Source organism: Fusarium pseudograminearum, chromosome 3, assembly GCF_000303195.2.
Source record: "Fusarium pseudograminearum CS3096 chromosome 3, whole genome shotgun sequence".
Lineage (NCBI taxonomy): Eukaryota > Fungi > Ascomycota > Sordariomycetes > Hypocreales > Nectriaceae > Fusarium > Fusarium pseudograminearum.
The window spans coordinates 5,108,154-5,121,758 of NC_031953.1; the positions used below are offsets into that span (position 1 = coordinate 5,108,154).

Consider the following 13,605-nt stretch of genomic DNA (forward strand, 5'->3'; position numbering starts at 1 on the left):
ATGGATGGATCAGTTGCCCGCCCACTAATACCACGGCAGGATAGCTCTGAACAGGCTGGCCCCGGACTTGAGTCCCCGCTGTCCCTCCGCTACTGTACAGTGCCATTATCCTCGGCCCTCCACAAGTGGACGTGACAGCTGGAGGACACCGGGGAGATCTTCCACGGCCACTTCCCGCAGTGTAAAGTACCTAATTTGCTAGCCAAAGATCGTAGTAATTGCGCCTAGTAACGCTGCCTGCCACGGTGTGAGGGTCTTTTGCGATTTGTTCCTATCATCGGCTTCCCCATGATTTCCCGAATGCCGATTCCTGCTTCCGAGTTTACGCTCAAGCTTAGCAAGATGCGACACGGAGATGGACCCACGGCCAGCACCGGCCTTCATAAACGGGTATCCCCCGCCAACGGCCCGCCGATTATTATCGTCATTCGGCTCAAGCTCTATTCCGTTCCCTCTCCCTCTCTCTAATACTATCCTTCCTTTGCCTCCTCTCACTCCAATTCCTACCATAGAGGAATCTCTGGTGCATGAAGCTTAAAAGGTCTCCCAATTAGCATACACTGTAGCTAACAGGAAGCTTTCTCTCCCTCTTATCCTTTCTCTCACCAGCTACATATACACAAGATGCCTTCCGCAGCTTTCCGGTTAAGGACTCTTCGAGCCTTTGCTCGCAGTCCCGTTAACGTAGGTTCATTCATGGTCAAGCGCGCATCGTGCAGTTCCAGGCGCATACTGACAACTTCAAGCCCAATGCCGCTCTTGCGCGATCCTTTTCAGCGACTGCCCGTCGCGCCGAGATTAACAAGGTCTTCCCCTCAGCCAAGGAAGCTCTCAAGGACATGAAGCCCAATTCGACTCTCCTCTGCGGTGGCTTCGGTCTCTGTGGTGTCCCCGACTCCCTGATCAACGAGGTCCTCGAGAAGCCCAACATCACCGGTCTCACAGCTGTCTCGAATAACGCCGGTACGGATGACTTCGGTCTCGGCAGACTTCTCAAGACCAAGCAGATCAGCAAGATGATTGCCAGCTACATTGGCGAGAACAAGACCTTTGAGAAGATGTACCTCACTGGTGAGGTCGAGCTCGAGCTGACCCCTCAGGGAACTCTGGCTGAGCGATGCGCCGCTGGTGGAAAGGGTGTGCCCGCTTTCTACACCCCCGCCGCCTTTGGTACTGTTGTCCAGACCGGCGAGCTCCCTCTCCGCAACAAGGCCGACGGTTCTCCTGATGTCTACTCTCAACCCAAGGACGTCAAGGTCTTCAAGGGCAAGTCTTACCTTCTTGAAGAGAGCATCGACGGTGACTACGCCTTCGTCAAAGCCTACAAGGCCGACAAGCTCGGTAACTGCCAGTTCCGTCTTGCTGCACACAACTTCAACGGTGCCATGGGCCGCAACGCAAAGATGACCATTGTCGAGGCTGAGCACATCGTCGAGCCCGGTGAGATTCCCCCTGAGGCTGTCCACCTGCCCGGCATCTACGTCAAACGTGTTATTCAAAGCACCGAGGAGAAGTCGATCGAGAAGTACACCTTTGCCAAGGACCCCAGCGACCCCGAGGCCACAAAGGCTCTGGGCTCTGGCGACACAGCTGCCAAGCGTGAGCGCATTGTTCGCCGCGCTGCGAAGGAGTTCAAGAACGGCATGTACGCCAACCTGGGTATCGGTATGCCCATGCTCGCACCTGGCTTCGTTGGTCCCGAGGTTGAAGTCCAGCTCCAGTCTGAGAACGGTATTCTTGGCCTCGGACCCTACCCTCAAAAGGGCCAGGAGGACGCTGATCTGATCAACGCTGGTAAGGAGACTGTCACCCTCAAGCCTGGTGCCGCCGTCTTCGGCAGCGAGGAGAGCTTTGGCATGATCCGTAGCGGTCGCATCAACCTTACCATCCTGGGAGCCATGCAGGTCAGCGCCAATGGTGACTTGGCCAACTGGATGCTTCCCGGAAAGGTCAAGGGCTTCGGTGGTGCTATGGATCTTGTCAGCAACCCCAGCGAGACCAAGGTCGTTGTGACAATGGAGCACACAGACAAGAAAGGCAACCCCAAGATTGTCAAGAAGTGCGCATTCCCTCTGACTGGACCTGCTTGCGTGTCAAGAATCATTACTGAGCTGGTAAGTTTATCTGAGTTCGCTGTCTACTACCCGACAATGTACTAACTATAGTTCCAGGCTGTCTTCGACGTTGACTTTGCCAAGGGTCTTACCCTTATCGAGATCGCCGACGGCGTCACTGTTGACGAAGTTAAGAGCAAGACCGAAGCTCCCTTCCACGTTTCCGAGGACCTCAAGCCCATGCTATAAATGATACAGTATTAAGAGAAGGAAAGACATTACGATTGGATACCATAGCGCATATTATTGGGAAAAGTATTAACTGATGAATGATTACCCGGATTTAAATCATTTACTTGAGAGTTGAAGTAAGCTGAATGGTCGGTTTGAAGCCATCGCATCACAGGGCGGCCGTTGTCAAGCCATATGCGTGGCTTCGCTTGTTCCCGTCACTATAAGGGAAAAAAGATAAACGGACTGCTTAGACGGCGTTTCCGTTGAGAGTGAGGATAGTAGGAAAATTTCAGAGCGACAAATAAATAAAAATTATTATAAATGAATTACAGTACTTGAGAGAACTTCTGATTGACTACCACTACGATTTCTAAGTTTGAAGTCGTGTTTGAAGCTGAGCCGTCGTTTGTCATTCATTACAAGCATCTTAGTGAGATGGCATTCCACCAAGCGGGTTATCACCAAGCGGGTTCCAGCAACCTTGCCACCCTTACAACCTCTTACAGTAAGCGCTTCGCCCTTCTTCAAGCGGTGACAAAACTCATATGAATTGCTTGCTCTAGTATTATCAGCCATGTTCGACCAAACCTCAGGTCAGGTCTTTACAGAATATGCCATGTCTCGAGGGGCTCTCGCCGAATCTGATGAGGACTCGGCAGGTTGGAGTCGGCGTCGGCCATATCCTTCCTTTACAGCTCGTGGGCCGCGTGGACCTCGGCCTTTGGTAGATATGGCCATCAGCGTCCTTGCAGATAACATTGGCAAGGTTCGTTCTGGGGCACATCTCGAGACTATTCCGAGTAATATGTTGTGGCGCATTTGGCGGTACCTAGAGGCCAGGTCAGTTAGTGTTGCGGATGGCGCGGAATCCCTTGGGTCATATAAGGCTGACTCTCTACCAGAGGCGTGTGTCTTCATGCTTGGAAGATTTTCTCCAAAATTCTCATGGACGACCAGGATGACAAAACTCTTGGGCTGTACCGCTTTCGACAACATATATGCCGTCCTGGCACCGATCTTACCCGTTATACCCAGCCCCTAACGGCACCACCCACAGACTTCATTACACACCTTGTTCTCACAGGTGGATGCTCTTTCAGCACTCATGATCTTTTATGTCTCGCCGACATGCCCAATCTCGGCGCCCTTGAACTCATCAAACCGGCTGATGAGCTCCAGACTATCTTCCCACGCGTCTCAGATCGTCTTGTCCGGGGGTGGACTGAGAAGAAAGACCCGTTTCCCTTGCTGCGTATATTGAGAATATGGGGCGATCAGTCCACGACTCACGAATCTCTCAAGTGGGTGTCCAAGTTCCCTTCTCTTGCTTTATACGACGTCATGGGCGCAAGGGAGGACTGGACCCGGAGCTACGAGGCAGCGTTGGAGAATGGGTGGGAACAGGATGACGCACCGTCCGGGCTAGAGGATTCGTTGTTACGATATCTCATGTTGTTTGCGCCGCTTGAGGAAACTAGGAGTAAGCCTCTTCGTGACCTTGCGGCGAGTATCGACAACGACTTGGTTTCGCTATGCAGCGACTCTCGATGTGCCGTCAAGTTCGTTCAAGAGCATCAAGCACCGCCTCTTCTTGACTACCTCACTGATACGGCAAAGGTACAGACACCATCATGGGATACTGATGCCGCGTCTCGAGAAGCTCGAGCGTGTCACGGCGTGGCTTTCGAGCCCTGGGCGTTCTGGCTGTACTCCTTTCTAGGCCAGTTGAGTTCAGATCAAGACTTGGAGGCTCGCGGTGCTCGTCCCTCTACAAAAGCCGTAGCTGGTCCTTTCGTTCTACCTTCAAGACCACTTGCCTGTCTTCATTTGGGACACAGTTCTCGATCTGGTGGCATTGGTACGAGACCTTCATATGTCAGTAGAGGGTTGTTCGCAACGCGGAGATACACTTTTGCACGAGACGCTGCTGGTCGAGGTGCATCGAGAGAAAAACCAGTGCCGATTCCTAAGAAAGAAACTAGCTTGGTAGCTTCGCAGCGTTCGGCGCCTATTTTGGCATTGAGAAAGCAGAAGAGAAAGAGACTTGACGATGTTTTGCAGGATTTATCAGGGTGAAGAGGGTTTGGTTTTTTGAACGCCTTGATACTCCCTAGGCATCGTCCCACCAACAAAGAACAGTTTCTCTCGCAATCTGATTTTTATGAAGTACGCATATTCCCACTCCAGGTCTTTGAACGTCACTGACCTATATTCCAAGGGTTTGCAAACAGCTTGTATGCTGTAAAACACCTGCTTGGTCGCCGTGACTAGGACATGAAAAACGGATCACAGGTTTGACACAGCGATGTTCTCAAACATAGTTGTTTTACTCGCTGTTTGTGAGGAAACAACCGAAACAAGCATGGTACTAAGCTAGACTCTACCACGAAATGCTCGTACTTGGGAAATGAATGGGAAGATACACAGCAAGGTGACTTCATCAAAATTATATTTCGACAAGCCATGGTCATAGGCGTATGTCAATGATAATTTGTTATCCGTCTTGCACGTACAGGAAAAAAAGCCAGTCGCCTACCCTATACCACAGCACTCGCAAACAAGCAGACATTTGTGTCGGGTTCAATCATTGAATTTTTCTGATACTCATGTAGTTCAGAACTCGAAAATCGACATAGCTTTGCGTGTTCACGTTGTACAGCTGGGAGAGTCCTGACGGAATGTTACTGGACCACTCTTTGCGACAGTCCTGTTGCAGTCGAGATTGACATATGAAGCAAGGACAGACCAGAGAAGCAACATTTTCAAGGGCAGCAGCAGCGTACGTGTGTTGCCCACGGGTGGACAAAACCGGCGCAATTTTTTTTTATGGCCAAACACATGCGCCCGGCTTAGTTACTACGATATTCGTCGTCTCTCAGAAAGCAAAAGAGTGTTGAAGAAGTGGTATGTACCGCGTCAAAATTTCTCTCTCCCAACGCAGCAAAAGCTACAAGCAGGACAGAGGGTAAGTGTCAGCGGTGAATTCATCTTTCCTCCAGTTTCCCCTCCAAGTACCCCCATGGTGTAATGGGAGCCAGAGTGAATTTGAAGGATTCAGTTTTTCTAGTAGGTTGAAGAAGAAAAGAAAAAAAGAAATCAAATTGCGGCTCACTCGAGATGGTTTTGTTTACGTGGGTGGGGCATTTGGCAGAGCGGGTGCGGAATATTGATGCGCCGAGGTGTCAGGGTCCCTCCATCATGTCTGTTGAGTTTTAACTTGCGCGACGGAAAGTTGCTGGCCTGTTTTTGGATTTTTAGGGCTTAATGAACTTATTTGTCCTAGTAATCTGTTATGTTTGCTTCGAAAGACTGGGACGTGCAAATGTGCCAATCTGGGTTTCTAGGGTGTAGACCATAGGAAAGATTGTATCATGACAAAGAAAGCATCAAGTCATGCGAGCGTCCATACCTTGGTACACAGTAGCTGAGCACCAAGGCACTTGCATGCCTACTGCGATTTACACCCCTCAGACCACGACAAACCGGGTGTGTCCCATTCGCTCAATGACTCCAACGGCCTGTGGAGTGCCTGATCTATCCTGTTCCTGACTCACATGTCCCTTTTGCCTTGCCTTGACATACATACTACCAAGGTACCTTAGCTCAATATGTTGAACAGTCGCAGACAATAAAATCGACACACCATCGCATGATTCTAAATATCTTAGATGTCGTTAAGTACGCCAAGAACATAGTATGCAGTTAAATATTTGCGTTCAATAGAAGTTTATTCCTACCTCAGTAATAGGCCTAGAAAAAAGTTAAAACAGTTACTCCCAAAATTATTGGTACAATATCTCTTTGTGCTTCCATTTCTTCCCCCCTGAGCTTTCCCTGTTTGACACACAATACTCCTGCATAAAGTATATGTTATGTACCCAAATTAGCATTTGGAAATATCAGCGAATCCCCATTAATTTTGCGTTGTATGTAGCATAAGTTGGTAACCCTTGACTCATATAAAAGCAGGAACCCCGACAGTCCCTGATTAACACCATCCCTTAATCTTTGAACTCTCTTGATCAAAAAGCTGCTGCCGTCATTAGCTACCCCGCTACCCCGCCTCAGAACAAGTTTGATCAGCAAACAACATCAGATTCTACAGACAACCAGGACTAGAATCCTAACAAGCTTATCTTCGTGCAAACTCACTTCACCTACACAACTCACCACAAATCGCCCATCATGGCTCCTGGTGGTCCCCCTGGAACAAGCTCGCGCGGCCGAGGAGGAAAATTCAGAAAGCCCGCTAGAGGAGGTACGTCTGCTCGTCATTTGCGCCCCAGAAATGCCATAAGAATACTAACAAGCGCAGGTGGTAAGAAGTTCTCACGCGACATCCGACCTCTCGATGCCGATGGAAACGAAGTCAGCATGTGGGCTGTCGATCATGACAAGGAAAACGGTGACGAAGAGGACTCTGAAGAGGAAGAATCCTCTGAAGAGGAGGAAGACAGCGATGATGGTGCTGGTCCTGCCAAGGAACTCACCCAAGAGCAGACGCGAGAACTTCACAAAGCCGAGAAGAAGGCCCGCAAGGAGGCAGCGATAGCCAAATCGAAGGCCAAGACAGTTGAGGTCGGCGACCTGCCCTCAAGCGACTCTGAAGAGAGCGACAGCGAGGATGAAGACATGCCCGCCAACCCCAACCACTCCAAGAAAGCGCGCAAGCAGGCTACCGCGGGAGTCGATGAGCTCACAGAAGACATGGAGAATTTGCAGGCGGCACCCACTCGACGCGAGCGCGAGGCCCTCGAGGCTGCAGCGGCCAAGGAGAAGCACATGCGCCTGACAGCCCAAGGCAAGACCGACGTTTCCAGGGCCGATCTGGAACGCCTCAAGGCTATTCGTGAGCAGCGCGAACTTGACGCTGCCCGACGACAAGTTAGTTGCCCATTATAACGAAAAATCTCAGCCGGACTATTTGTGCTAATACTGTTTAGGCCGAGCGCGAAGAGAGGGAGGAGCAAGAAAAGGTCAAGAAGTCTGAGATCGAGGCGAGAGAGGCACGCAAACGAGAGGCCGCTCTCGGAAAGAAGGGCAAGAAGAAATAGAGGATAGATTATGACAGACTTGACGATTATGATCAACGAATACATCCTGGCTTTCGCTTTTCTGGTCAAAAAAATAAAATACACTGTGTGTTATCTTCTAGATGCGATTTTCGATGACTGTTTGGACCGAAAAACCATCAATAAAAACTCTCGATACTCGTTCCCGTATTCTACTATTCTTGACTCGTACAAGCCGTAATACCTTGATTCAATGTACCATTGCAGAGATGGCAGAAGGAAGTTTTTGAGAAGCATATGTATTTTGGAATTCTATATTGGGCAGTTCAAGTATCTACTAGATAGGTGCCTCCATCTTGATTCCTCGCACGACAACCAGCTAGGCCTTTGCGTTTGATGACACGTTCACCCTCTCCATGCCAACTAGCCCTTTAGAATATTGTATAACTTGAGAGAGTATTTGAATAGCAAAGTTAAGTTCAATAGGCTAAACATACGTTCTAGGCAAAAACTTAGCGACGTATGGATATCTAGGCTAAAGAGTCAATAATTTTCCATTGCCAGTATTATACCAGCCCCATTCAGTAGGTAGGAATGCCACACTCGAATTCCAAAAAATATGGATATACACCAGATAAAAGCCTGTGCTTCTTCAGCTAGGTGTGAGTCGGTTCGATTGTGTACACATGCAAGTATCATGTAGTTGATGTCTCTAAGCTTATTATGAGGCTCCCAAAAGACTTTGAGACCCTGAACAGGGCGTAGTCGGTACGTATCTCGGCCGAATCGCGCTAATGGAAACTTCCAATGGTGGATCGACCGCCTTCAGGTAGTTCGGGTTTCCCCACACAAAGCAAGGCCCAGTGGTTAGCAGGAAAAAAAAATTACAACGATCCTCCCCAAAAAATTGAGGCAGCAAATCGCCATCCGAGCTTTCTTTTTCCAACCTCTTATTATTGTCGAGAGCGATAGCATCTCGATAATTGCACCCAAATAATAATTGCGATCCAAAGATACCTCTCAGTATCTGATCTGACCGAAAAGGACAGCTAATATGGCAGAGTCTTCAGTAAAGGTACGTTCTACCAGTCGCCCTGATGCCCCGCCTGTCATCGTACAAGTCTTGGATACATGGCGATAGGAAGTCTTTGAGCTGACCTTGACTACTATAGGACCGCCTGCGGCTCCAGTCAAATGCCTTTGATGGCATTCTGAGTCTCATCCCTGCCAAGATGTACTACGGTGAAGACACAAGCGTATGTGAAGCGAACCTTCTATCGATCTCGATCCATACCCATCTGCCCTCCACTTGATTATACCACATATCTCTCGTCACCTCATGCTCTTCATAATAAGCGCGATAAGAGGCTAATTAGACCATAGGATCAATGGAATAAGAAGAAGCAGACCAAAGAGGAAGCCGCCGCTGCCCGTAGAGGAAAGCTGGATCCTGATAGCGAGCTAAACCGAAACGCCAAAGAGGTTATGGATGAACGCGCCAAGAACAAGCGCAAGCTGCGCGAGATGGAGCAGCAGGACGAAGCCGAGAACGATGACGACTGGGAGGAGTACGAGCCTATTCCTGGCGTAGACAGCGAAAAGCCTGGCGAGGGTCTCAAGGCGGCCAAGACTGAGAACAACAAGAAGCAGAAGCTCGATGAGGATGAGGACAATAATGATGACGCAGAGCCCAAGGAATCCGCTGAAGCGACCCAGTCTTCCAAGCTGTCAAGGAGGGAAGAGAAGAGAGCGGCCAAGAAGGAGAAGAAGAAGGACAAGAAGACTGAGAAGCCAGAGAAGAAGGAACAAAAGACGACCAAGACAGAGGCACCCACAACAAAATCTCAGAAGCAAGCCGCCAAGAAGCAGGCAAAAACCCCTGCCACTAAGGCCCAGAAGCAAAAGGAGGACCAGGAGGAAGAGGAGGAGACAACAACTGGTGGCGATGGTGAAGTTCTGCCCATGGATATTTCCGGTATGGAGAAAGAGGATGAGACCAGTGGCAACTCAAGTCACGAATCCGAACCACACTCCCCTACGTTCGACTCAGCAGCTCCTGCAGAAACAGCCACCGACCCTGCTAGCACTACTACTTCTATCTCATCTACCGTCACCCCTTCCGAAAAGCCCAAGCACATCAAGCTCCCCGCCGACACTACTGCCATCCGAGCGCGTCTTGCTGCCAAGATCGAGGCTCTCCGTGCCGCCCGAAAAGCAGATGGTCCTGATGGAAAGCCCATTCGCACACGCCAAGAGCTTATCGAGTCAAGACGAAAGAAGCAAGAGCAACGAAAAGCCCACAAGCAGGAGATGCGCGCGCAAGCCAAGCTGGAAGAGCAACGCAAGCGCGAGGAGGCATTAGTATCCAACTCGCCCGGTATTATGAGCCCCGCTGTCGAGCTCGACGAGAATGCCAGCAACTTTACCTTTGGTCGCGTCGCCTTTGGCGATGGTGCCCAGCTCTCACGCGACCTTGGCCATGTCCTGACCCAGGGTAAGAAGAAGGGACCTTCGGATCCCAAGACGGCCCTCATCAAGGTCCAAAACCAGAAGAAGCGTCTTGAGGAGCTCGATCCCGAGAAGCGAGCTGATATCGCCGAGAAGGACGTCTGGCTGACAGCCCGCCGTCGCGCAGAGGGTGAGAAGATTCGCGATGACGAAGCTCTCCTCAAGCGCGCCGTTAAGCGAAAGGAGGTTGCCAAGAAGAAGAGCGAGAAGGCCTGGCGCGAGCGAGTTGACGGCGTCAAGCAATCCCAAAAGGACCGCCAGCGCAAGCGAGAAGAGAACCTGCGCGCCCGCCGCGATGATAAGCTTCTAGGCAAGGCTGGTAAGAAGAAGAAGAAGGGTGGTGCCGCCGGTGCTAAGAAGAAGGGTCGTCCCGGCTTCGAGGGTACCATGGGTGTTGGAGGTGGAAAGAAGGGTGGAAAGAAATGAGCTTGAGGAAGAGCAGAGATGAAGAAAAAGATTGATTGATTGATTTTTTTACTCTTTGATATAATCAAGATACACGGCGCTGGCGGAGTTCCGGTCGGCAAAAAGGAGAAGAAGAATGAGAAGGATTTCAGGAGTGATGATACTCAAAACGCATTCGATAGTGGCCATAATTCATTCGTATATAGACATGAAAGCGAAGAAAAACATGTCTAGAACGCGCTGTCGATACATGAAGCCGTTGAACTTCCAAGCCTAGCAGTGCAAATTCCCATGTATTATTCTGACATTAAGTTTCATCCTTTCTCCTGTCGTGACTACCTACCTACCCAACTCCTTCTCTTCATGATCATCATATAAAGCCCAAAATCACCAGATGCAACATAAGTAGCAAGAGAAGAGACCCATTGTCCTCTGAGAAAACAGACGCCCTCATCATGTAAAAAAAACAGAAGTTGTCTGTGGTATTTTTCTTTTCATTACAACAGATAACACCAAACCCAGTTTCAACGACAAAACAGCAACAGCTACGCTTCACGCATCGGTCTGATTCTCGCCCTCCTTATCCCTAGCCTCCCAGAAGCACACCAGCACACAACGGACATATACACAACAGAGTTCGAGTTTGAGTCAGAGTCATCCCGTCCATCTCCTTTTTTTGTTTCCCAAAACCGGTAGAAAGAGGAAGAATAGATAAGCCTCGACAAAAATAAAAAGGACATTAAAAGAAGTTTGGGGTGGGTAAGAAAGTGTGCGGATCGCCAACACCACTTGTTCAAACACACACCCAGAAAGGTTTCCGCTGGGCTACCTAGTCAATGGCCAAGCTCTAAACTCTTGACGCGCGGAACAATCCACAACCCGGTTTAGTTGAGTTGAAAATAAAGTTCCAGTTTCCCTTGAATTACTCCATATTGTAGTGATTGTGTGTAGGGACTCGTGCTGCTATCGTGTTTGTGAGAAGGGGAGCCATGAGACTGTCGTCATCAAAGTCATGTCATGAAAAAGGTTCGAAAGAGGGATTAGGATCGGATAGTTGGAACGGAGATTTGGGGGGAAAGAGCTTGGCCTGACTAGGACGTTAGATAGTCGATCGAGGATGTAATCCAAGCATCGTGTTTGGCGATAGCGGATACGCATGCAACCTGTGTCGATACGTTTATAGAAGGGAGTCGAGTCGAGTAAAGACACTCAAGCAAGCTGAAACAACCTCGAGCTGGAGCTCCTTGTCTTTACCGCTGTTGACCTCCTGTAGCCAATGTTAGTTATGAAACCTCTCATGAAACGAAATACCCACCTCGTTGATGAGTTGAGGCAAGTTGGCCCCGACGCCGTTCTGCGTGGCCTTCTTGCCAAATGGCCATTGACTGTAGTCAGCGAGCAGGTCATCGGTCTGCGCAAAGGCTCTCTCGCGAGCCTCATGGCCAAGGGATGCGAGGGCATTCTCGAGGACATTAGCAGCGTAGGCGGCGCAAACCATGGCGATGGTGCGCATATAGCGAAACTCGAGCGACTCGGGTAGGAACTGGCTACCGTTGAGGACGACGGTTCGCTGGGTCAGGACAGTGCGGACGCGGCGGCGGATCTCCTCCTTGGCACCGCCGTCGGCGACGGGATGGGTGGCCATGTCGAAGAGGAGGAAATTGCGCTTCTCGGTACGGAGGATGCCCTTGTCGACAAGGCCCTTTGCGAGTCGTTCTCGGACCTGCTTGAGTTGGTACCCGATCTTCATCAAGTTCCAGGTCTCGCCTATTGTTCGAAAAGGAGTCAGCGACGTTGTTAAATTCGGCAGGGATACTGCTTGGGCGACTTACCACTCATCAAATCAATCCAGGTTGCGACGCTCATCTTTTCGCTCTGCTTCATCATCTTGAGGGCTTCGTCAAGGAGAACCTCGCCGGTGAGGGTGTCGTCTATGACTTCGATGTTGCGGTCTGCGAGGGGGAATCGGCGTCTCGAAGCGTCCTTTTCCATTGCAATGCGACCGCGGAAGGCCAGCTCGATGACGATGCATCCTCGCAGGGCGTAAGAAATGTTGTCGTTCCAGAAAGAGAGGTAGCCCTTTGGGAGGTCAAATGTTAGAGCAGTCTGTATTGTGTCGTGGTGTCCCAGAACAAAGGGCACGTGTATGGGCATATATGCTAGCCTACCTGCTTATCCTTGAGGCCAAGTAGCAACACCTCCTCCATGAGGGTGAGCTTGGGCTGCTTGCTTCGCTCAGCACTCTCGCTAATGTCTCGAGGGTCGAAGGCGATCTTGTGGCCATTTTCTGAGTTCTCGTAGCTCGTCTCGGGACCGTTGTCCCTGGCACTGGGTGTGCTTGTTCTAGGGGCAGCGCCATTGCTAGAGTCGCCTTCGCCCGCAGGTCCTGCGCCGCCCGCACCGCGGCGTCGCGTCAATCCCGAGGACATTTCGAAGAGGTAGATATGTTTTGTCTTTGGTGTCTGGGAGGGAAGAGTCGAAGGCCAAGGGGAGGGAGCGGCGGAAGCAGCAAAGCCTTTTTTTGTCGAGATGAGGTTGAAGGGGTACAGCACAGCACAGCACGGTCTAGTAGTTTGAGGTCAGGTCCTGGAACTTGATTGATTGAGCTGAACGGGGCTAGTTGCGCGGTCAGATTTAGGGGTTTGGGACGGGGGGCTTGGAGCTCCGTAAAGTTGTACTGGATTGCCCTGTATGGAAGTAAAAGGTACCCGATTAGCGGTTGGAGCCAATAGATGGCCCAGCTACGCCGTTACTGTTGGGGACGGGACCTAACCCTTTGCGCAAGGGAGGCTGATTATTGATGTGAGGATGCCAGCTGATTCACAGCCTTGAATCTGGTCCGATCTTCTTAGTTCCTTTCTTTGATGACGATTGAATCCAAGTATATTGGGCCGACTGATATAATTGACATGTTTTCACCTACTAGGTACTGTCATTCTTTACTCTAAACCCGTAAAACAGGGATCTTATGCGTATACCCAGCATGTAGCAGGTCCATACGAGGCACCCATCAAACAATCTGGTAAATCATTGGTAACAATTGGCGATGGAAACAGCCAGTTGATGTTTAACAAATCAATTGAATCAACATGAAAGTCACTAGTGACCTTGAGAGGATCGAGGCTTGCTTGCAAGGATCGAAGCTTTGCTACAAGACAGATAAGGGGATTCCAGCGTCCACCATGTTTGAAAGGGGAACTTTCCTCCCGTGGGACAAATGCATGGAGCAGGGAGAGAAGACTGATTTTGACGCACATCGGATTCGACCCACCACTACTAACCTACTAACCTTAGTAGTAGGTACTATTCATGCCAAATTTGACAGGATGAAGACATACCCTCACCAGAAGATATCTCAACAGAGCTTTATTTATCTTCCATGTCTGGAACGT

General features: G+C 50.1%; 5 protein-coding genes across 5 annotated transcripts, besides 2 other annotated features; 4 read left to right on the forward strand and 1 right to left on the reverse strand.

Moving 5' to 3' along the window:
* Positions 1–624: 624 nt before the first annotated feature.
* On the forward strand, positions 625–2,303 carry FPSE_01151 (uncharacterized protein; the record flags this gene model as incomplete). The annotated part of the gene is made up of 3 exons (XM_009254271.1): positions 625–684; positions 747–2,114; positions 2,172–2,303. 3 exons carry the CDS (start codon positions 625–627, stop codon positions 2,301–2,303), a joined length of 1,560 nt encoding a protein of 519 aa, XP_009252546.1.
* Positions 2,304–2,587: 284 nt separating this feature from the next.
* Positions 2,588–2,617: a repeat region.
* A 245-nt stretch (positions 2,618–2,862) lies between these two features.
* FPSE_01150 (uncharacterized protein) lies at positions 2,863–4,364 on the forward strand (the record flags this gene model as incomplete). The annotated part of the gene is made up of 2 exons (XM_009254270.1): positions 2,863–3,128; positions 3,191–4,364. The coding sequence occupies 2 exons, from the start codon at positions 2,863–2,865 to the stop codon at positions 4,362–4,364; spliced, it is 1,440 nt and encodes a 479-aa protein (XP_009252545.1).
* Positions 4,365–6,473: 2,109 nt separating this feature from the next.
* Positions 6,474–7,342, forward strand: FPSE_01149 (uncharacterized protein; the record flags this gene model as incomplete). Its single annotated transcript, XM_009254269.1, has 3 exons — positions 6,474–6,546; positions 6,604–7,172; positions 7,232–7,342. The coding sequence occupies 3 exons, from the start codon at positions 6,474–6,476 to the stop codon at positions 7,340–7,342; spliced, it is 753 nt and encodes a 250-aa protein (XP_009252544.1).
* A 1,012-nt stretch (positions 7,343–8,354) lies between these two features.
* FPSE_01148 (uncharacterized protein) lies at positions 8,355–10,234 on the forward strand (the record flags this gene model as incomplete). Its single annotated transcript, XM_009254268.1, has 3 exons — positions 8,355–8,375; positions 8,473–8,556; positions 8,684–10,234. 3 exons carry the CDS (start codon positions 8,355–8,357, stop codon positions 10,232–10,234), a joined length of 1,656 nt encoding a protein of 551 aa, XP_009252543.1.
* Positions 9,034–9,113: a repeat region.
* Positions 10,235–11,390: 1,156 nt separating the features above from the next.
* Positions 11,391–12,642, reverse strand: FPSE_01147 (uncharacterized protein; the record flags this gene model as incomplete). Its single annotated transcript, XM_009254267.1, has 4 exons — positions 11,391–11,480; positions 11,529–11,980; positions 12,046–12,319; positions 12,382–12,642. 4 exons carry the CDS (start codon positions 12,640–12,642, stop codon positions 11,391–11,393), a joined length of 1,077 nt encoding a protein of 358 aa, XP_009252542.1.
* Between the last annotated feature and the right edge of the window lie 963 nt (positions 12,643–13,605).